Consider the following 23,457-nt stretch of genomic DNA (forward strand, 5'->3'; position numbering starts at 1 on the left):
TCAATGTATCGGCAGTAACAACAGCCGCCTCATAGCCAAAAGCATTTATCTCACTTTAATACTTTTGAAATTAAAAAACTTTTCCAAATACGATACACTCGCTCCCAAAAACTCGTCTGCATCTTCATCATTGGACCTCCGGACACTGTGAAACGGATGTGAAAGTTTGTTCCACACTTGCCTTGCATTGTAAAGCGATGGAAGACTTCCTGCCAACGCTGCCGAACAAACCATTGTGTATAGGTTGCATTTATATTTGTATCGATTGCTATTGATTTTCTGTGTCTACACACACACACACACACACACACACAGTCAAACATACATGGGCAGCGAGATTCTTCCGTAAAAACACTTCCGCCAAACTACCAAGAGAGAAGTTGTGCACCAAAAGCGCTACCAAGCGCCTCCACCGTATCACTTCCGGGCTTCAGAGATTAATTTATTGCCCAGCAAGTTTGTCGTTCATCAGTGCGAGAAAAATGGCTGCCGAGAGCCGAGGTGAAGGAAAGAGGGGGAAAAAAGTTTGCTCTCGTACCCGTTGCTATCGTTACTGCAACGAGTGCTACTCAGAACATACACTTTCGATCGAGCCGGTTGGTTTCTCAACTTTGACAAGTAGCAGAGCATGTCAGCAAGTGTTGTTTACACCGTTGTTTTTGTATGTGAATTTGGTTTGCTTCCAGTATGTCCAGTGTTCTTCTTTTATTGATTAGTACTCTGATGTGCGGCGCTTTCCGTGCGAGTGGCTTCCTTTGCTTCCCTTTTTGTGTCCCTCCCCTAAACTAAACTCCACTTCAACGGCACCTGACACACATCTGTCAACTAGGGTGATACGGTTCTTGCTGGTTTGGCTATTGGCAAATTTATTACTGGAAGTATTTGCTTAATATGTACATCGTAACAGTGCTCCCGGGCCGGCTTCCCATTTTTATTTTTGCTCCAGTGGGAAGCCCTCCGGATGCTATTTATTCACTCCTTTTTGGCCCTACCCGAGGTGTCCTTTTGACGATCCCTTATGCTGTATCTGCTTCATTTGCTACACGCATCCTACCAGCTCCAGGGGGAGGCGCGCTTATTTGATCTATTCTATACCGTGTGCCAAGGGCCCTCTTTCGGTCCTGCATTGCATATATCCGGCGGTGAAGGAGAAGGTCGTTGTTTCCTGATTAATCCTAGCAAATTAGAAAACAACATTACCTTCGTTACCTCTTTCGCAACGAGCGCCCCGTCGTGTCAGCAGTGTCAGTGTCGTCAGGTTGTTGTCTTGTTGGGTCGCCGTGGTAGACGGTTCCGGTGACAGATGGCACCCGTAACCGTGTCCTCACAGGGCGCAGGTGGGCGCATGGTGGAAGACGAGATCGGACGAGATTTTCTCCTTCGGTTTGCGACCGATCAACAGCAGCAGCAGAAAAAGTGTAATCCAGGGAAGATAGATTTGAAAGTAGCGAAAAAAGGACACACAGGACAGGGCTGTCACGATCAAAATGCTCATAAATCTATCCTCCAGCCCGGACAGCGGACGGAACGTGCCGCCTAGCGTCCCGGCCGTCCATCGGCCACCGAGCAGCGTGACCGTGGAGGGTGGAGATGAAGCAGCCGACGAAGCTGCCGATGAACCGTGCGGGTTGGCCGAGGCGGAGGAAGAGGACGAGGAGGAGGACGATTTCGAGTAGGCCGTCAGCTGCGGATAGTTGATGTAGGTCTCACCGTTCGCCCCGTACTCGACAAAGGCCGGCGAGTAGGTGATGTACTCGATGATGAACCCGGTCGGCGGATAGGGCGTTGTGTCGTACGGTGGCCCTGTGCGAATAGTAGAATGAAAATGAGAAGAAGCAGAATGAAACAAAATGGCATCATTACACGACGAAGGTGTTCTTGTCATTTTGGAGTGCACCGGACCGTATCCGGCGGAGAGGTAGGGTGGTTTGTATAAATTGATCGGAAGGCCTCTCTATCTCTCTGACTTTACTAAGCAAGACACAGTGGTGTAAGAAAAAAAAAACAGCAAAACCTTTTTCCGACGAAACAATTTAGCATACAAGTGGGCATTTAAGGCAATGAATTTAAAGCACATTTGCTTAAAGTGTAGCACACACACACTGATGATAAAGTGGAGTTGTTGAAAGTTGCTCAAGTGTTTGGCGCTTCCCTAGTTGGGGGTGGTGGTACATCCATCATTCCTACCGAACACAGGTGTAACACAAGGGCATGGCTTTCATGTTGCGAAACTTCCAAAGTACTTACTTGGCCCCATTAGTGTAGTTCTTCGGCGCGGTGGTGTCGGAGCTGGTGGTGGTGGTGGTGGTGCCGGTGTAGTCGTGGTGGTCGTCGTCGTAGTCGTCGTCGTAGTCGTAGTGGTCGTTGTGGTGGTCGTGGTCGTGGGTCTTTTAATCTCTGCAAATTGAACGAAAGGGCGAGGCAAAAGAGCAATCGATCAAAAGTGAACTATTCGGGAAACTATGGTCGAAGCAATATCGCCGACACGTCCTCAAACCTACCGTACAGCCGAATCGTTCGGTTGGCCTTGCCGAAAGCGTTCGATGATATGCACATGTAGCTGCCAGCGTCGGCTGTGGAGAAGCTGCGGATCCGGAGCGTCATCTTCGCCGCGTACAGGCTGCCAAAATGTTGCTCCCGAATTTCGTACCGATCCCCGTTCAGCATCACCTCCTGATGGTGATGGTTAAAGTTTTCCGCCCTGGACGAGCTGAAGCCACCGGTCGGGTTACGTCCAGCCTTTGCCACCTTCGTCCAGTAGTTGACGGAACGTGGAAACGACTCCACCTCACATTCTAACTCCACGTCCGATTCTTCGTACACCCCGAGAAGCGTCTTGGCCGTCGTCACGTTCGGTGGAACTTGTGAGTGAAGAAACACACAGCACCAAGAAGATGTAGCTTAAAGTGCAATATGTTTGAAGGCCAAGGGAACAACTTACAGTGAACGTTGAGATAGACACGCTTGCTAACAGCGGGCGGGACCTCGTTTGAGGCGATACACAAATATGCACCCATCTGCTTCCGACTGACGTGGGTCAGGTTCAGGAAGATGCCAACATGTTGATCGACTGTGAAAGAAAAGAGAAGTTCTGCAATTCTCAACGAAATGATTTTGATTGAACGATCGACTGGAAATGGGGAGAAATATTCAGGGGCAGGGTTCTGCTTATTGGTTTCACGAAATGAACCCGGTCGTCGGCACAACAAATAGAAACGACTTTGGCAATAAATAAATTTCCTTTGCCAACCCACATCAACTTGTTGCGTAAGTTGTTGGTACGCACATAAAAGGGTCTCAAAACGAATGCTTTTTTTTCCCTGTCTCTCTCGTTTTTTTTCTTGTACATCGGGTGCAAAACAAATTTCAGTTACAATTTGATTGCTGACAACTTTGGAGCATGTAAAAGGGAGGAAATGGGAAGGGAAAAGTAAATAATAAAAATAAACGATAAAGATAGCTTTGATAAAGGAAGGTTGGGAGGGAAGTATGTGTGTCTGTGTGTGTTGACGCAGGAAAGAAGGTAAAAATTTATGGAGAATATTATTGGCCCCAATTTGCGGTTAAAGCAGTGTGTGTGTGTGTGAGGCAGTATCAGGAAAGATTGGTCATAAATCAGAAAAGGGCTCTCAGTTCAAAGTCGAAGACACATAACTGATGTCTTGATGACTCTGGGGTGTTTGTGTTTGCGCTGGTGTACAAAAAGGAGGCCAGAATCTCCGCAGGATGTCCCATCCCGTTGTTGATGGATCGTAAATTTCATGGGAAAAGGATTGCAGAAGAAAGTGTGTGCGTGTGTATGTGGAATGGCTGCCGTTAAGGCCGTTTGCCGAGAGGCTAACGAGTTCACAGAAGGATGTTGTTTTTGCAATGTACTATGTTACTGCAAGGAGTAATTTCCTGTCCATCCTTTTGATCCAAGCAGCTGTGGACATGTGGAGCCAATTGTTTAAAACGATGATTCTCTTTGGTTTTACACACTCACAGCAAACATGTGTTTTAATGTGGCCTGTGAAGAAGATGCTGATATTCTACAGAGAGATACGCGACGTACCCTTTCGTTGGTCGGTTCCGTTGCGAAACAGATAAAGCGGATTTCCATCGTCTCGTCGCCAGGTGACTTTCGGAGCCGGATGTCCGGTAGCGCGACAGTAGAACGTTGCATTACCACCCTCGCGAACTGTCAGATCCGAGGAAGATTGCTCGTCCGATATATCCGGTGGCACTGCGTGGAGGATAAGAGAAAACCCGGTCGATTGCTGTAAATGGTACCGTTGGGTCCACCCCACCCGTAGCCGAAACCTGTCAGTGTGTACTTACGCTGCACATCAACACAGCCTACTTGCTTCTGCAGTGGTGTGACGTTTATTTGACACATGTAGCAACCACGGTCCGATTCGCGCACGTTGCGTATCTTCAGCCGCCAGACGTCACGCTCTTCCTGCGTTACGCTGTAGCGTGAATTGTGCGTCACAACCCGTCCCTGGAGCGCCAGGACTGTTTGATCGGAGGCTCGCATCCAGCCGACCTGCAAATCGAAAGGGCGCGGTGGAAATCAGCAGTGGAAGCACAATTGGATGAATGTCCCTTACCTTGTAGGCACCTAAATTTTGTACAATGCAACTGAGCGTCGCCTCTCTACCTATAGGAACTGTCACGTTCTCGATCGGGCCAGCGAAGCTCGGCTTCAGTTCCTGCTCGTTACTACGAGTTTCGGGATTTCCTGTACCAGCAGAAAACGAGAAAGAAAAAATGTGTTAAACAAAGTGTGAAAAATTGCAAACATACAAACACGAAAAGTTCAGCAGGGCACTAATGAAACAATCACTAACTATGCAGACATATGCCCTCCATAACAAGCATTTATTTTCCTAACAGCACACCCAGGACTCGGAAGGCAAAACAAATTGGAGGAAAAAAATCCTTTTAGTTTCACCAGAAACCCTGAAACAGGTCAGCCGCTGCATGTACACACATGGCAATTGTGTAACGAATGGCTAATTTTTCATTTTCATCACTCAATGGTGCCAAAACCCCCGGGGAGAACAGGGAAACTAGGAAAAAAGCTCGGTCACGCACACCGAACCTCGGAGATTTTTTTTTTTTGCTGGTGGGAAATGAGCTCCCGGGGCAACCGTCCGGGTTTGTATGCAATTGGATTTTTCCATTTCAATTTGGACGATTTTATTTCGTCCCATTTTTCTCCTCCCGAGCGTCGTTTGCGTTGTGTAAGCAGGAAAATATTCCCACAAAAGGACAAGTCGCGCAAAACTGATTGGAAAGTTTGTAAAACCGATGCTGGCTGTCCCTCGCACACATACACACACTGACACAAATAAAAAGTGCCAGATCACGCCCGGGTTTCGTGGTCACATCAGCAACAGTCGTCAAACATAGTACATCTGCTCACCGAACCGAAACGAAACGCCGCTGTTTCGCCATCCTGCTGACCACAGTCAACTTGCGCCAACGATCAGAAAATACCAAGAAGTGTGTGGGGGCGGTCACCCCCAAATATGTCTGTCGAGGAAAGTCTGCTGGGCACTCGTGGCTGAATTTTTGTTTTGTTTCAAATTTTTTGCTCCATGTTCGGCTTGCCTGGCGCGTATCGGTTGCTGGTGACAGTTTACAAAGCCAAACGCGTATTGAAGTGGCCGATTGTTACCGACCTGCCGGAAATGGCGGAAAAACCTTCCGGAAAAAAGGGGATTTCGCTGCAAAACACTCTGGCGTCGAAAGGGACTGGATGGAGCGTTGAATTTTTCCACCCAACGTTTTGGATGTTGATTTTTCCGGACAGAAGAAGGAAGGGCCCGTTGTTGGGCCCTTATCGGGAGGGATCGACTATTTTTGTGTGTTTTGGGCAACATGACCATAATACACACACAGGTGCCCATGTACGCGTGCAGAGAGACAAACATAAAAGCGCCCTCGGAAGGCAATTCAGTACCCGGGCGCGGCCAAAATACGGGACTATGCAAACCGAGGCCAGCAAGCAAAATGCAAATGGCGGAAAATTACAGTTTAATTGTTGTATATGTACCCAACCAGTGGCAACAGCAGCAGCAGCAGCAGTAGCAGCTGGTCCCGCGTGTTCAACGTTGTTGCGCTGTTTTTCGGGTTGGGCTTGCTGAAACCGAGTTTTGGTTTTGTATCCTACGGGCGCCGGGTACGGCCAAATTCGCGGGAAAATCCTCCAACCCCCACACGTCGTCCCTCTTTTCATCCCTTTTTTCATCACCTCGTGTTTCGTGTTGCGATTCTGGGAAGGATTCCTGGTTTTTTTTTTGGTCGTTGTGTTGGAGAGCGTGTCCTAAAGGTCGCTTTTATTTTATATCCTTGCCCCTCACTCCGCCGAAGGGTTTTTTTTTTATTTTACTTTCGCGTCAAATCGTGTCGCGCATCAGCGAGAAACGCTTTCACCAACCAACCGAAGCGACCGAGGCTGGGAATCTGGTAAATTCTCGGAGTAAATCGCCCGAAAGCGTGTGGCCCCCCACCCTCCAAGCTTGATTTTCAGCTTGGTCTTGGTAGGGCGTCATTTTAATCGTTGCTTTACTTCTGCTCCACGTTATTTAACCTTTGATGGAATGACCCACCGTTTTGTTTTTGCACTCTCTCTCTCTCTCTCCCTTAGTTTTATGTTTCGGTTGTTAATTTTCACAGCTTAATGAGAGGGAAGTGGAGAACGCGATTCCACTAAAACCACCACCAACACACGTCGTCGAACAGAGCAAACAAACAAACAAAACCATTAACAGTGAGCCGCCGAAAAATGACAAAAAGTGAATATAAATTGCTACAGAAGAGTTTTAAAAAGGCAATCAAAGGGGATGAGTTTAATTTCTTCTGAATTTCAAATTGCTTGTCCGCTTTTTACTTCTCTTGTGTGGGTGTGTGTGCCATTTTTTTTCTCTTCAAGTTGTCATTTTAATTGCGTATCATTTACAAATTTTTCGATACGAAATTAACACGCCACACTGGAGTATACGACCCCGAAAAAAACACGCTGTATGCAGGCTCAGGTTCAGGTTTGTTTGTGTGTCAGGACAGTTGATTCGATTGTTGATTGTAGCGAATTTTTCATCATCAATTTTTCTTTACTTTCTCCCCGTCTCACCTGTGCAGACAATGACTTTAACGGATAGTAGGGGATGGTGGGCGGAAGTCAATAGCCAACCGATGTTGCGCCCTGGGAACGTGGGAATAATGTTCGCCAAATAAATCATCACATCGAAATCGAATATCGAATATTTATACGTGTGTAGGTAATAAATTCATGAGCGCCACGTGGAATTATCATTGTTTTCAGGCACTCTTCTCACATACCACATCGCTGCATCGAAAGCAACGTCCAAAGGCAAACACAGAGAAGAAGGAAAATCAATTTCCAAATCTTCACCCTATCTTGGCTCCTTCTGTTCCATTGCACTGGTTGGTGAGATATGTTTCTTCCCAAGAATAAATTGAAAAGTGCATTCCTGGAATGCAGTTCCGTTTGTTTCCCGGCTCGAAAACTCCCAACGAAATTGCAGTGTAGAACGTTTCTACTGTGGTGCCATACCCCCTCACCCATACCCCGGATCCGCTTTCTGTCCGAGACGAGCCGTAAATTACAAATTATTGCACTTTACTACATTCTGATGGAATTCCACTCGATTTTTTCATTTCATTTTCACCCTCTTGCCCTCTCCCTGTCTGCATTGCTATTAGCTGCTACCGTTAATCGATCCGCTAACTGTTTGGTTCGTGATTCATTACAAAGGTGAGGCAGTAAGCAGTTTGAATGCGATCGAGAATGTATTTGGCCTGCCGGGCACATACCGAAAAATCTGCTCAAAAAGCTTCTTTTTTGCTTGCTTTGTGTGATTTTTTCCTGCAACCGGAATTGCTAATCGATGATTCGTTCTTTGCGAATGATTATTAGCTTGCAATTGTGTACGTGACGGGAAAAAGTGATCCCTTTTTTATGGCCTAGAGGAAGAGAGTTTGTGTGTGTAATTTCCTGAGTCAAGTAAAGGTAGAAATCAATAGAGAAACCTGTCTGCGCCTATGAGAAAGCAATTCGTAAGGGACGCGTGTTGTAAGTAAATTGGTGATAGATTTAGGATTAGTAAAGTTCCTCAGTATTTGAGCAATATGTGGCAGAATTTTCTTTTCTCCATGTTCCTCCATCCATATTATTTGTATATAATTCTTTTTTGTGTAAGATGCATCCTCGCTTGTAGGTGAAAAAATTATCATTAGTAAATCCAACGATATCAAGCCAACCTTCTAATGGCTTACGAGACTTATTGATACCGCCTAGTTGGATATCCAGTTTTTACTACTGGGAAACCGATGTCCGATTCTCTATTCAATTCAATTTGTTTCCAAAATTCCATCATCATTTTCCTCCGTAAAAAATCATTCGAATATCTCACAGTTCTTTGAAGATGTCCTGACGACCTTCTCACTTGGTAGGCTTCTTCGCCGTGCCTGTTCTAGTCAATTGATAAAAGTCTTCTTCTTTTGTCATCTACTTCTACAAGTCATAAAGTTCTTGAAAGACTTACAAATAGAGACGTAAAGAAGTTGACAGGTAAAAAGCCCTTAGAAAAAGTGCCTTAAGAAATTTTATTTTTGAGGCTGCCGTTAGCTTCCCTTTAGCATCATTTACTTAAAGTAAGTCCAGAACTAATCACACGAGCAGAGCATGAATTTTTGAGGAGACGTCCAAGGTTCATTCCAGAGTCCTTGGTCCCTACTCTAAAGTGACATTAGCGATGATACATTAACGACGGCTTGATTTCCTCTACAAAGCAGATCAAAACATCAAAATTTAACAAAATTGTACGGCTTATACGTTGGAGGAGTACGGTAACACGCGGCAGGTTAACTTTCAACTAAAAGACCAGATAAAGTCTGCTAAAGACGCTTGTTGAACAGAACTTAAAGTGATCTTTCGCTCCAAATTAACACTTCCAACTGGTCCGTTTCTTTAGTTGAAGAATCTCCTATCTTTATACTCCTTTAGCGAGCTATGAAATCCTCCTCTGAATACATTAATCATGCTTAAAATACAATCCCCATTTCAATCGCCCCCCCCAAAAAAAAAAAAAAAACAATACACACTAAGAGCTAGCTTATCCTGTGCGAGAACGAACGGAAATATTGTTAAAGAAACAGAGCGTTTTTCCCTGCAGCTAGTTGAACGCACTCCGCACTGAAAGACAAAAAAAGTAGTAGCAACAAACAAACGCTCTAATCAAAGCGACTGAGCAGTTTGCCATAAATTGTGCACCACCCAAATCCCATTGCAAACGCGTAAATTGCCCTCCATCAGTCTAATAACGATCGATTGGCCCAAAAGCCGGAGGACCGAAAGGGAAGATACAAATTTGCCCAGCCCGCCCGACGACGACGACGACGAAAAGCGTTGTCCCGAAAATGCTGACTCAGCGTGACAGGGCCTCAGCAGTCGTCGGAGAAGTCTCGGTTGCTGCTGAAGATAAATCAGTGTGCACGACGACGATGGCGACGGGCAGCAGCAGCAGCATCGTGGGATACTCTAGCTTCGGGGCTTGGGAAATTTATTGGTTTCGCTACTTTGCTACTTCGATCGGGTTTCTTCCTTACTCTCGCTCTCTCTCTCCAGGAAACGGGGGACATATAAACACACGCTTCTTCCGGGTAGTTATTGTGGCCGTCATCGTCGACGGTGGTGGAAAGTCCGTTTGTAAGTGATCTCCTCCTCCTTAAGGGATGGAATTTTTCAATCAACGATTTACACTCTAATCCCATTCCGGTTCGCCTTCCGGGGAAAACCCGTGCCTGAGCTTTTATAGGCAAACGATCGCCTACCATTAACCGGTCCATTCAATAATGACCAATTTCCTTCATTTTCCGCTGACTATTGTTAATGTTTTCTTGTCATGAAGCAACATCCACAAGGTTAAGGTGTCGTTTTTTTCTTCTGCGGTTGTTGTTTGCTGTCCCAATATAGCTAGAGTCCTGAGTTCATTTCCATTGGGGGGGGTGGATGGTCCCCACTACCGAATAGAGTCCCTCGGCTCACAAAACCACAAAACCGAGAGGGTTCTCTTTAACTCATTTTTCTTCTTTCCGGTCAATCAAGTCCCGTGGCAAACGGTCCCGGCAATAACACGATCCTTTTCTGCTGCGCTGAGCTGACCGCAACCGCAGTTGAAATATAAGCGGAAATTTACTTTTACTGGTGACTTGGCGAGAGTTGCTGCCGTTCGGATCTGTTTGCGTGTTGTGGGGCTTCTTCCTTCTTTCTGTGGAAGTGTTTACTTTTTCTTCGATTCTTGGAAAAGCAAAAGGCAAAAAATCCATTACTCTGCCGATTTGGTCGGTGTCGTGTTGCGAAGCGGGAACGTCCGAATAATTCGATTCTCAGAGATAGGAGAAAAGCACATATTCTGTAGCAGGACTTTTCGCTCGAAAAACGGAAGCCTAAGAAGCACTGTGCTTCTCGTGACAAACGTGTACATCAAGGTGGTTGCACAAGGTGATGATTTGAACGATGTGACCGATATTCATACGTTTGCCATCTCTCAAAAGTGCTTCGGCAAAAGGAAAACACGCTCTGTCAGGGACTTATTTCCTGTTTTATGCATCCCTTGGAAACTCATAGTCCTCGATCGGACAACGGTACCGTTTCACACCGGAAATGAAAATTGAGCCCGATATCAATCGACCAAACGCATCGAACATCGTATTGTGATGCACAGTAAAACGGACTACACACTCGAACGCGTCCCTTGATGCGATCGTCCTCAGGATGCATTGAAAAATTCGACCGCCTCCCGTCTCCGAAACAATTGTACGTATGTTTGTGTGTGTGTGTGTGTGTGTGTGTGCAGAATAGGATTTGCGAAATCTGAAATCCGGGTATCCGGGAAATCGGTTTTGCACAGGAACAGGTTAAATTTCCAGTGCATGCAGGGAAATGAACTCCTCCTCCTATGTGTGTTTGTGGGGCTTTGTCGGAGGAGTTGGCAAAAATGTTACGTTCCATAATTCCGGTAGCTTTGGCCAGATGCTACCGATAGTGTTCCCGTGCGCGGCCCTAGCAATACGTATGCGCCTACTTTCCTCGTTAACCTCAAAACATGGATACTTCACCCCGTTCCACTCGGAAAAGATACAAAGGAATATGTCCTAGCGAACCCTTTGCACGATGGTTTTAGGGTGGACATTGCGAAAAAGAACAGGCCTTCTGAGTAGATCAATAGAAAAATAGTAGTTTGATGAAAGTCTAGAACTGCATTAACCTCAAAGCTATCATTATCTAGTTGTTGGAAGTAATTCTTGTATACTTTGAAGTTCCTGTTGAGTGACGAGTTGCTCCTTTATCTTCCACCATTAGAAGACATCTTAGAAGGGTGTCCTGGATCCGTTCTGGATTCGTGTTTTGTAACGATAAAGCTATCCGCCAACAAACCCTCAAATGGGAAATCGTTGAATATTATTCTGTCTGCACCAAATATTTGTCCCAAACCGCGAAAATGAGACTTTCACCCAAAGGACTCAGCTGGACCACTGTGCAATACACTCACAGGGACACAACTGCAGCAGCAGCTGCTACTGATACTACTCCCAGTACTGTAGCAAAGTAATCGAAGCGTTCATCCAAACACGAACCAAGTGTCGATACCGACGCCGTTCGACAAGGCAAAACGATGGAAGCTTCACACCGGCTGGACGTAAACCCGTTCGTAGTTCGTTTCTAGTTTTCCGATGCACCTGGTGGTGTGGCCCACAAACTCAATAGTACTTGCGCTCAATCATTATTCAAATGCTTCAAATGCGAGATGTTGGGAGTTTTTTTTTTGGTAGGAAGTACGTTCCAGTTCCCACCAGGAAGCATCAGCTCAATTTGTAACTGAATACAGTTTTTATTGTGAACAAAGCTCTTACACGAAAGCTTTACCGATGCAGTAGTGCTGCGTCCGTTGCAAATGGTCTTCTTTGCCGAAGGGGGATGTTAAATAAAACCTCTGACTAACAATAGATTGTTTGGAAAAGGGATCGATGAAAATCTACCAAGCTTTCAATGTGCAAGCAGGACAATAAATAATCGTTTGAGTGAAGATTTAATGCAACGGTACGTTGGGTTTGGCTTAGAAGAAAAAATCTTTCCAGTGAGCTTCCCTCTGACTTTATCTTCCTGTTCCTATTCTCTTGCCACAAGCAGCAAGCCAGCACAGGATGTTCCATTTACAAAATTTATCATCCAGTAAATTTAAACGCGCAGCGCGCATCACAGCACCAGCGGAAGTGGCTGACTTTCCGCTCGTTTTTTTTTTCTTTTACCTTCTTAACCTTCCGCCTTGCCGATCCGAAACCATTGTCAGTGGAAAATCGTCCTCCCTATTCAGCGTCGATTTCGTTGCCGGCCACAAAGCGCTGGCCACAATTCTCCAAGCTCATTAAATACAATACACCCGAGGAACAGAGCGCGTGACGGAGGAACGGCTTTGATCGGTGGAAAATGAATTACTTCGTACACCGCTAAATACCGATGGGGATCGGGTAAGCGTAATGAGTTTCAGATACAATTTTTTCCCTTCTTGTTTCTTGGCTGAAATTCTTTTCTTGCGCGTGGAAAAGAAGCGATCAATCATTTGAAAAGCGTCTTTTTTTAAACGAAAACGAATAGCGGGAATTAATGTTCGTTCGCTGGGAGAAGCGCTGGAAAAGCTTGAGGCGTAAATCAAGTTAGATTGTGAAAGCGAACGCTAGCGAGAAAGAGGGAAGGGAGGAGAGCGTGTTGGCCAAATAAAGCATTCTTTAATAGACCAACAAACAAATCGGTTTGAAATCTTATCGATGGCGATGAGCAAATTTATAAAATTCCCTAAGGCGCTACCGACAAGAGCTCTCACCTCGCGCGTGAATGTTGGAGTAGGAGATTCCAGTTCTGCTGCTGCTAACAGCAAGCATAACTGTGCGAATTCAAATCAAGCTCAAGCCTCCGGCAGTTTCCGATTGTGAGAAGCGATAAAAATCCTTTTCACTCATCCACCACCACCATCGCCTCGCACAATCCAGACCGTGAAGAATTAGAAAGCACAAGCCCAGAAAACCATTCCCACGGTGTTTTGCGTTGGGTGCAGCGGTTGAATGAGTTTTTATTTGAATTTACATAATTATTATTGAGCCACGCCAGCCATCAGACCAGGACAGACTCTAAACGCCACAAGCTCTCCTACGAGAGCTTGCAGCGACAACCGTTTAAAGCCGTTTGGCGTGGCGTACGAAAAGTTGCAACATAATTCAAATAAAACACCCTCTAAATTAGCGCCCTCGGAGCAGCCAGTCTAAGGGGTTGTTTTTTTTTTTTTGCAAAACGAGACGAAAGTTGCCCAGCAGATCCTTAGAAAATGACTTGCCAACATCATCTCTCATCTTTCACAGCACAAGTAGTAGAATGGCTCATAATCTACTTACCTCTACGACACTGGTTGAAGAAAAGCCGTGCAAGGATGCCACGGTGGCAAGCAAAGGAAAAGGTTTAAGTTTCTTAGTTCCCACAGACACAGGACAACGGGGTTAATTTTGAAGGTGGTGGCGATAAAAGTGACAGTTAATGGTGGTGGTGGGGGAGGTCGGCTCTGTTTTTAAAAGCACACCGAAAAGCACCACTGTGCACCACTTATGCTAATGAGCAAACATTCGTGAATGAAGCGTCCTCGTAGTGGCCGTAGTCGTCGGTATTTGTGCTCGTGGCAATATTTATGCGGGCTTCTTCTTCTTGAGGCTTTTCGTGTGGTAGTTTGTGGTTTTAAATGCGGTGCGGTAACAACAGCTATTGAACCTACTTTCCCTACTTCTTCCTGACCAGCTTTTCGGTTCGCTTCCAGGTGAATGCTGCACCCGGTTGCGCTAACCAGGATCAAATAATCACCCAAAAACTCGCCTCAATAACTTATGCAACATAATCGCTTATGTGATTTTGGGTGGGTTATTGTGCTGGCAACACAACACAGAGCCCAGCGTTGGCAAACTTTGGTCCTCAGGTATAGAAACTAAGCGGGCGAGTGCAAACGAAAAAAGAAGAGCATACAAATAATTCCTGGGCAAAACTTCTGCAACGCCACCAAAGAGAGCAACACAACGACTATAAGTCCCATCGTATAGAGTCACGCGAAACGAACATTAGGTTTGGAGCCTACGCTACGCTTTAAAGTGGTCTTTATTGGGTTGTATCAATAATGCACAACCATTGGCATCATCATCATCATCATCAGCGCTGGGCTGAGGGATCCCCTTGGCCGAGAGAGCAAACAAATGCAAAACTTTCCATCCACCTTTCTCCAGGAATCGTAATCATAAGCCGCTTCCGTGGAGAAGGTTCGTCCCCCCCCAAAAAAAAGGACACGCTCGTACCGCTTGCGATAAAGTTTTGCTCTATTGCTTTACGCCTGAATGATTTGGACCAACTGAAACGCGTTGGCCACTTTTCCGTGTGTCCTTTTTCTCTCTCTCTCTCTCTCTCGCTGCAACCCATTCCGGAAAACGAGGTTGTTCAAGCATTAGCGGAAAACATTCCGTTGAATGTTGTGTCCATGTGTGTGTGTGTGTACTCAGGATGCGTGAGCACCAGGTCCTGAAGAGGATTTTCCTGGTGGGTCGGGGCCAGCACATTCGGGCTTTTTTATTTTGCCCGAAGAATGCATGTGGAGGTTCAAGCATTATTGGCTTTTGTTCGGCAAATCTCTCCGAATCGCTATTGATCCCGGTTTAAGGACCGAAGTCCAAGCGGAGTGAACAGTCGATTCGGGACAGCAAAAAATAAAAAAAAGGAATCGAAAAACATACCCTCTGGGTTTTGTGAGGGAATGTTTTCTTTCTATTCCGCCTGACCCACTTGTGGTCGAACCGTTTTCGGATCCTCGGTCACGGTCATATGTATTTTATCCCCAGCATCCTTCCTAGGGGATGGGTGAAGGAAAAAAGGATTCTCCTTTCGTTTTCCTTTCACTGAGCTTTTTTGTGGGTGTGTGCCAGGAGGTCCTCAAAGCGAACCTAATAGCAGAAAAGAAGACGAGAAAAAAACGCGGGATGTCCCGGTGTCCCGATGTCTCGGTGTACGAATCAAACCTCCTAAACGGATAGGCGGTAAGAGCGCGCCTGGTGAACACATTCAACATGACACCCGTACGATAAACGAGCACAAAAAAAAGGAGGACGAATCCTTGTGGATAACGAAATGAAATAACTAAAATTGATCAGAATCCAGAAAAACATGATTGATGGATTGTCATTTTCTATCATTGCACTTGCACAAAGAGCGTATTATTATTTTCGCTTTTTTGTTCAGTTTTCTGCTCGAAAGAGCATATAAATCCATCCCCGTGTTCGGTGTTTGTCCTGATGTGCACGTGCTGATCCCGTGACGTTGGGGTAGGTTTTTTTGTGTGTTGTTTTCCCTCCCCCTTTTTGCAAACAACATTGTCCGTCTGTGTACAAAACTAACTAAACCACACACCATATGCAGTGCAACGCTGGAGTGGTTTCCCACCATCGACACAGTGAAGGACACTCACATGATGAGTCGTCACTCAACCCAATAGTGTCCTAGGGGGTACACGAGAGTCGTATAGTCGAGGGAAAATACTCATTCAATTTTAGCACATTGGTTGTCCTGTCTCCGGCATCTAAGCGTTTGCGTTTGACAAGAGCTTTAGTTCGCATTCCGACACATGATTGATGGTTCCGATAGAAGTCATCATCCCTGTGCGCGGTCCAGTAGTAGCAGCAGTAGTAGTTCCGCCCTACCGTCGTTGTCTTGCTTTTATTTTTGTGGGAACCCCCGGGTCCCGTGCGCCATCCAGTGCTTGATTGACCCGGGGCAGGGAACGGGCTTGGGCTTGGCAATAATTAATCAACCTATCGGAAGCGTACTTAATCAACACTTGAGGTCAACCGTAAATTATGAACGGGTTCCGTACCCGAACAATTCATTCTGATCGCCACGTTTGGTGCCTGGGTACCGCAAAACGATTGAAACTGAATATCCTTTCCTGGGAACAGCAGAGTAGTTTCGAGCCCTTTCGCACGTTATCGATCCTACTACTACTACTGCTACGACTATTGGCGGGAGTTTGTCGTAGGCTTAATTTACGCATCAACCTCCAAACAATCCCACCCCTTTTCACCCCCCTGTCCACACATACGCCACGCCACGGAGGATGAGTGTGATGATATTAAGCCCTAACGAAGCTTTTGATGGTGGTAAATAAATCTTCCACGGAATACTGAACCGAGCCGAATGGCGGACACCACGGCACCGAAGAAGAGTTATTGTTTTCAATAACGCGATGCAAGCATGCAGTTGCCTTTTTTTTCGTTGTTGCATGAACGTTACATACATTCTGAGCATTTACAATGCAAGCTTAATTTCAGAATAAATAATTTAGCATCTCTTGTTGACTTTAACACCGGTCCGGAATATGTGTGAAGCTCTTGCTCCTAGGACTACAAGAAAATGGTTCATTTTCCCTGACAACTAGGACGTGTGATAGCTTTCTAAACGTTTGATGTATCATCAGTCTAAACAGTGTGTACGATTATCTAATCGTTTTCACATTTTCTGTCACATAAAGCTATAAACCATCTCAGATGAAGCGCTTTTCAGATGCCATGGTTAAGCTCCGTTTTGCACGTCACCATCTGAAGTGTGGTACGGTTTGAAACGCCTGCTCCACAACCGGAAGCACACCGTACAAAAAGCCATCTTCACTTCCGGGAAAATCACTCCAGAAAGCTCTTTCCTAGCTCCCCTCTTTTTCAGCAGCAAGATGTTGAAAGTCATCACAATCTCATAATATCTTGATTGATCATCAGCTCCGATCGATGCAAGCATGTGTGTGGAATAATAACGGGCCCGAAACGAGGGATGCGGTTGAGAGCAGATTTCTGCTTCGGTAAATTAAAGTAGAACGAGCCCCGAGAAGTAAAAGGGGGGACAGCAGCCTAGAATGCTTTAGCGTTTGGTAAACTAGTTGGAAATTCCAACGGATTTGCAAACACGTGCTACGTGACCATTTCCGAAACCAAACACACTACCGCCATCGTCCCCAACGAGTTGGCTGCTCTTAGGGTAAAGTCTCTCCCTCTGTCTCCTGCTGAACCCTTCCTCGTTCTAGAGTCTTTTCTTCCAATTTCTTTCATCTGCTTCGGTCCGAACACACTTACCCTTGACAAACATCGTCAGCAATCCCAGCCACAGCAATAATCCACCGGTCGGTACGGTTCGCTGTCGAGCGCCGGTTCTCCGTGGTGCCATCGGCGCCCCTGTCTCACCTCTGTACCCTCGGGAAGGTCGTACCGGGCCGTCGTACATAATGTCGGCCGCTTTTATACCGATCACGTACAACAGGCGAACCGGGCGTTCAGGACACGTTTGACGCGCGGTGGCGGTGGCGTCAGCGACAACACTTCTTCGGTTCTTCGAACTAGCGAACTTTACACTCGACCGAATGTTCGAACGTGTGCTTTTTTTTGTTTTCTCTGCTAAACTCAAGTCCCTGATCGTGCGTTTGTTTTTTTTTTTTGTGAGGGTAAATAAACAAAAAAAGAAGAGAACTTAAATATGAGCCGGAACCAGATGGAGAAGCACTACGATTTGCAAAACGCTTCGCCAAACACTGTTTCGGGTTGTGTTTTTGGGCGTTTCATAAATTTTGTAAAAATCCACTTTCTCCACGTCGCTTTCTTTCTCGTCGATCCACTTCACTTCCCGAGCTCACTGTGTTGCGCCGGGGTTTTTCGATTTCGTATTCCTTTATCCTAAAACAACCAACCGAGGCGGTGCTACGGCTGCTGGTGGTGCTATTGAGGAAAATCGTTTTATGACAAGTCGACGACCGTCATTTTGAGCTCCATTCGCCGTCCGTACGTCGTCTCGCACCGTGTGCAACGGTTGGCCCCGAGGGCTCAATCTGGCCGATATCTACGATTCGATACACATAAGCACTTGTGTGCCGTCGTTAACCCTTTCGGCAACCATCGAGCGCACTGTTGTCCTTCGCCTTTATTGGCCATCATATTCGCACATCCTGTGACGTGCGACACTGGTTGTCAAATTCGCACATTCCCACCGTAGGGCTTCTTATGTGTTCTGCGTATACTTTTGTGTTCGCTTAGTAATAATCGTAATAATCATTCGACCATGGAAGCATACAACCACCACTACCGCCAGTGTTTCCTATTTGGAATCGGAAAAGTTTGCCAAGAGCGAGCGAGGTCAGAGAAGAGAGCACTTTTCACTTCACGCTGCTGAACCGGGCCACGAAAATTAAGGACTTCCAGCGCCGGCAAGCTTCCGGCACACGTACCAAACAAGCACTTTATGTGGAACCGTTTCCCATTCCTGCGTTTGGTTTGCTGTTCGGCCCACACTTCACGTTCATCCCGCCACGAAAAGAAGTGTAAATAGGCCGTTTTATTTACTTAGGTCGCAGGCACGCAGTCCGTCAGATGTTGTCAGAGTATTCTAATAAAATCACCCTTTTTCTTTTGCGATAACTTTTTACGGCCAGATACGGGTTTCCGCAAGCACGCACGCACGCACACACAAAGTGTTAGTTGGATTTCACTATCGGATGTGGCCGGCGTTGGGTTTCCGGCAGGTTGATTCGCCTCAGCACTGCACTGGCAGCAGCGGCCACCGCTGGCATCTGGAATGAAGGCAAGAGAAAGGTCAGAAAGATAAGGAAACTCTTGGCGGATGGTTTTACATCGATTTAAGTAAATTATTTATGCTCTGCTGTCGGATGCGGTCCCTTTAGCAAATATTGTACAATACGTAATGCGATATTGGAAAATGATATCCATTTTGGGATCACTTGCTTCTCTCTCACTCTCTTTAGAAAAGGGATGGATGATTTTTACCGGGTTTTGTTTACATTTTGCTGCTGGACTGTGCTTACTGTTTGACAATCGAACCAATGGGTGGGGGAGGGGGTTTGTTTTCGTTGCAAAAAGCATAAACTGACGTTTATGACATTTAGTAGACGATTAATGCTGTTTACAATTACTGCTGCAATGCTGTTTACTGTGTTTGAGAGGTCGAATATCGTTTTGTTGGTGTTTTTTCAAAATTTCAACTCAAAACGGTAATTTGTTCCATTTAAGATTCCTCGGGAAGTGTGGAAACACGCTTTTTGAGCAAATAAATGGCGATAAATTTAATTGAAATATTCCATGTCGAACATGGTCAAGACTTTCCTTCCATAAGCTTCCTTGGGCTTGAGAAAGAATGAAGAACGCTTCAGTGTTTGTGTTATCAACATCAGAAACAAGATGTTTTTATGAGACTGAGTCGATTTGCTGATTTCAAGTTGATATCAAACGCAAAACAAGTCCATTTGGGAAATTGGAAAACTTTTGCCTTCGGCAGCATGTGCTTTCTCTTACCCAGACCCGCCACCCGGTGCTCCTTAAATCCGCGCTATTCTGCGGACAGAACTGAGCATTCCAAGCACACAGCATCTGCAAATATTGAAGCAGATTGAAGCATGCAACAGAGACACTATGAGACCACACCAGTAGACAGCTTCTTGCTTGGTTTGCTGTAAGCAAGCGAAGCTTTCACTATCTTGGCTGGAACCTGAAAAGCGTCCTGTCTCGGAGAATGCAATTAGAAATTCATAACATCAGGCCTATTTTCCCCACAGCCATATCAAACGATGGGGTGATATTAACATTCCATTAACATTCCTTCTAATGGGCAGCCAGTTTTCTTTCGGCCAAAAATAGCAGACTCATTGTGTGGCCTTTAAACTCCTTTTCTCATGACGGGGATCGAGATCAAGAAAGCGTAGACTTAATTTTGAACCCCCCCCCCCACCCGCCCCCCTCCTCTCCATGTTGGATCTTTTTAGCAGGGGATGCAACGCTGGAGCTTCTCAACCGGCTGTGTCGTACAGGCTATTTTCTTGGGTCACGTTTTACACCTTCCACGAAACTGGCCCAAGCATAATAAGACAAACCATCGACTTCATTTGTAGTGAGTTGGGTTTTTTGGGGTAACATTCCCGTACCCCGGGGCTCTTTACATTTATCGCCCATTAACAAGCAGTTGAAGATTTATGTCCTCCACGCACCCATCACGGTTGGCACTCCCCAGGGGGGAGGGTCGTGTTAAGGAGGCTTTTAAAAGCTCCGAGCGTGGAGCGTTAAGGGGTGGTAGGTGGAACCTTAACATGCCATTTGCTTTTTCACACGACTCGACAGGAAAGTTTCCACCGTACCCCACGACTTGTTGGAAATGTCGTTAAATTTTAACCCCAAGAAGCGAAAAGGCATAAACGTTGGCTGGATGAGGCTCTCGCCGGATTCACATGGTTAGCATTCCGATGCACATGAAAGGTATATTAATTCCATCAGCTAATCGCCTTCAAGAGAGGAACTTCAACTCTCAACACTGAAAACGATCGATCGTTAATCGTAAGCACACATCGTGAGGGTGAAGAATACACAACCACAGCAGCAGCAGCAGTAGCAGCATGATGGTAGTAAAATTTAATTCAAACAATATTTCAATAAAAACTTCTACTTCCCCAACAAAGTAAGAGCCTCTCGAGCAAGTGAGTGAATGTGTTTGTGTTCCACCGTTGAAGCACGTATTGTATACGTGCCAGGTTACTGAAGAACTGGCCCCATTTTGTTACAGCACATATTTTGGGCCTCAGTTTTATTGTTAAGAGCAAATGACTTGGCGGCACCAGCAACCAAATAGGGACAATAAAGCCCCTTAAGGCAAGCTCTTATGATCAGAAAGCATCGTAGAATTGAAAAGATGAATACTCAAAATTGGCTGCCGGAGTTCCTTCTTCCTTTGCCACGCTGTGGGTACTTGTTTTTTTTTTCTCCGGAGGTTCCAAGATATAGGTTCGAGGACGGAAAAACAAAAATTCACTTCGAGGAAAATGTAACGTTAAAAAAAAGGGCATCAACAACAAACGAGGGCGCTGCTGGCGGTCGGCTGCATTTGTCCTCTCCGACCATTATGGGTGGATTTTGGTTTCTTTTCGTTCTGTTCAGGTGAACACAGACACACTGGGAGAGAGTAGCAGAGATGTAGACGGAGACCTCACGCTGGTGAGCTGCCGGCTGAGTTCCGGTGGTAAATTAAATAATGTAAGACAATTTTGGCTTTCAATTTTGCATTCATTTCAACCATTGCGGCCCATGCCTGAGCGAGCGAGCGCTTACAGAATTCGCAAAAAAAAAAACGGGCCAATTTCGTTCATTTCGTTTTCTTGTTCTTGTTGTCCTTTTGAGCAGGTGAGGCTGGATTCGTTTGAGTATCCGGTTTGAAAAGACTCTTAATAGAGATTTGTCTTTTTTGTTTTGGCTTTCCATTTTTCTGACGTGCGTAGGCACTACTATTACAAGCACTTTGATCTGCAAAAGTGAGACGATCTTTTAATATGAGCGGTTTATTTTTGCTTTAACGCCCGCACGGTCACTGGTGAAAGATTGTCCAATATTATGCTTTCTGCGCCATCTTCAAAGCCGACTCGCGAAAAATTATTTGGTGTAGCATTTTTCGCTTCAAATGATGTAAGATCGTTAAGAAAGCAGCCAGAAATGGAGAGAAATAGAGAACGAGAAAAAACGATCACATCCGTGGAATGCTCAGCCATGGGACCAGTCGAGCAAAGAACAAAGAACAGGATGCACGCGATGTGAAAGTTTTATGACTTTTTCCCGCGCGGTGATTTAAATTAAATTGTGGCGCGATTTCCATCGGACCATCGGGGATCGACTGGTCCTCAATCAATGTCCAACCGCGCGCCGAGATGTAATGGGACCTTGCGAAAGTTTTGTCTCACGACCACCCAGGGAGGGAGGAGGGTGGGGAGGTCGGAGGGTGGTATGGGAAAGTTTATATTTTCTTCCACAATTCTGTGACCGGATGTCTCGTCGAAAGCAACAAAAAAAAAAAGAAAACAAACATCCCTCCCAACACAAAGTCAAAAATGGAAAAGAATTTCATTATCGTTTAGCTCCGGTGGTGCGTTCGCTTGGTTTGTTTCAATTTCGTTTTTGTCCCGCCTTGGAGACCAGCGACAGCGACTTTCCACGCCGCTCAACGGCGAAAAAAAAGGAAAGGAAGAAGATTGACGACACAAAAAAAGGGTAAATTTGAAGACGGGACCATTTTTGCTCTTCCTTGTATCAACAGCAGCAACTTAATGACAATCAATCCGGGAGAGGTTGAAGAACCGTGTACCGGAAGTTCCGGGAAAGGAAAGGTAGAGAAGCGTCGTATATCTATAGACGAGGGCAACTCTGTAATCGGATGCGTGGAAATTTTTCATTGGAATCGTTCATTGGAGAGGATGAACGGTCGAAGGCGTTGTGAGGCAGGACGATCAACAAAATTCCGACTGCCATTCCAAGGGGTTTCTAAGGGAGAGAGTAACTTATAATTACAATCCTAACCCGTCATTTGCGGTTAACAGACAGCTGCCAGTAGTCAATTTCCCTCCCCATATCTGGCGAATCTTTCCGGAGTTTAATGAGAAAATTTCCCCAACTCGGCTGGTGGCTGGCTGGTCGGCTGGCGAGCGCTGCTTGGCCTCCGGCCAGTTGAGTTCCCAGTTGCCAGGAACGGCAACGATGGCAGGGTTTTTGTTGGCAGCGGACCACCATTTTTGTGACAGTATCTCCTAATGGCAATTTGGAGTTTACGGGCTTCTACTAAATAGTTTCTCCGTATGAAAAACAATTTAAAGTTCTGACTAACGTAAATGATCTCCAACTGACTGAACAGTGTGGAGTGAGAACAGGAGGTCCAAATAAAAAGGAGGATATAATAAGCCCATTCTCCGGCCAGTTGTTGTTGCCGAGTTGTGGACAAAGTTGGATGTGAGGTGGTACCGCACGACTCGAGGGAATTTCTTCCATTTATGTAACGGCACGATAACGAGGCAATCGAGCAATTTTCCAATGGGACTTCTGTCCCCATCCATCCACACACCCACTACCCACACTCTCGGTCGTCGGAGGGGGTGGCCAAGGTTTTTTTTGTTGTCTCTTCCAAACCATTAACTGTGTGGCGGCTGCGTTGTGGATCTAGAGTTAAGCGGAAGCTGTGGGAAGTTGGGGCAGAAAACAGAAATATCAACCCGCTTCTAAACACGTGCGATAAAAACCAACTCCCGGTGGGGGAATATCATTTATTTGACTTGCCTGCGAGTTGTTCTCAGGTCGGAATGGTGTGCAATCGAGAGGAGAGAAAGACTTCTGATGAAGTGGAGTAGAAACACGGGGCAAGACATGACACCCAGAACACTTAGCGCTGATGAGGAAAACGCAACGGCGCAACCCGCTGTGTTGCGAAAAGTTGGGCACAAAATTACCTTTACCTCGGTATCGTAAAAGCGTTAATAATGCATATAATCATATTTAATACACTGCCACGGGCTTTTG

At 45.8% G+C, this 23,457-nt stretch overlaps 2 protein-coding genes across 2 annotated transcripts in view; one reads left to right on the forward strand and one right to left on the reverse strand.

The window, feature by feature from the left end:
- Window positions 1-3,800, forward strand: part of LOC126556559 (E3 ubiquitin-protein ligase TRIP12) — a 101,460-nt gene extending 97,660 nt beyond the window's left edge. Inside the window, exon 9 of the mRNA XM_050211860.1 lies at window positions 3,787-3,800. The gene's annotated coding sequence lies outside the window, so the exon portion shown is untranslated. The remainder of the gene's footprint in view (window positions 1-3,786) is intronic.
- LOC126557507 (hemicentin-1-like) lies at window positions 1,157-17,384 on the reverse strand. Its single transcript, XM_050213303.1, has 8 exons — window positions 17,209-17,384; window positions 4,593-4,723; window positions 4,321-4,528; window positions 4,055-4,225; window positions 2,942-3,070; window positions 2,502-2,861; window positions 2,248-2,397; window positions 1,157-1,803 (listed from the first exon to the last, which is right to left on the reverse strand). Exons 1-8 carry the CDS (start codon window positions 17,354-17,356, stop codon window positions 1,325-1,327), a joined length of 1,776 nt encoding a protein of 591 aa, XP_050069260.1. The 5' UTR covers window positions 17,357-17,384; the 3' UTR covers window positions 1,157-1,324.
- Window positions 17,385-23,457: the final 6,073 nt, after the last annotated feature.

The sequence above is a fragment of the Anopheles maculipalpis genome, chromosome 2RL, assembly GCF_943734695.1.
Source record: "Anopheles maculipalpis chromosome 2RL, idAnoMacuDA_375_x, whole genome shotgun sequence".
Lineage (NCBI taxonomy): Eukaryota > Metazoa > Arthropoda > Insecta > Diptera > Culicidae > Anopheles > Anopheles maculipalpis.

Bases quoted from the DNA above. Each gene is read 5' to 3' on its own strand.
- LOC126557507 (XM_050213303.1), bottom strand. From the start codon at position 17,356: ATGTACGACGGCCCGGTACGACCTTCCCGAGGGTACAGAGGTGAGACA. The intron at 4,226-4,320 runs GTAAGTACACAC...TCCTCCACGCAG, and splicing joins AGGCTGTGTTGATGTGCAGC to TGCCACCGGATATATCGGAC. The intron at 2,398-2,501 runs GTAGGTTTGAGG...TTCAATTTGCAG, and splicing joins CCGAACGATTCGGCTGTACG to AGATTAAAAGACCCACGACC.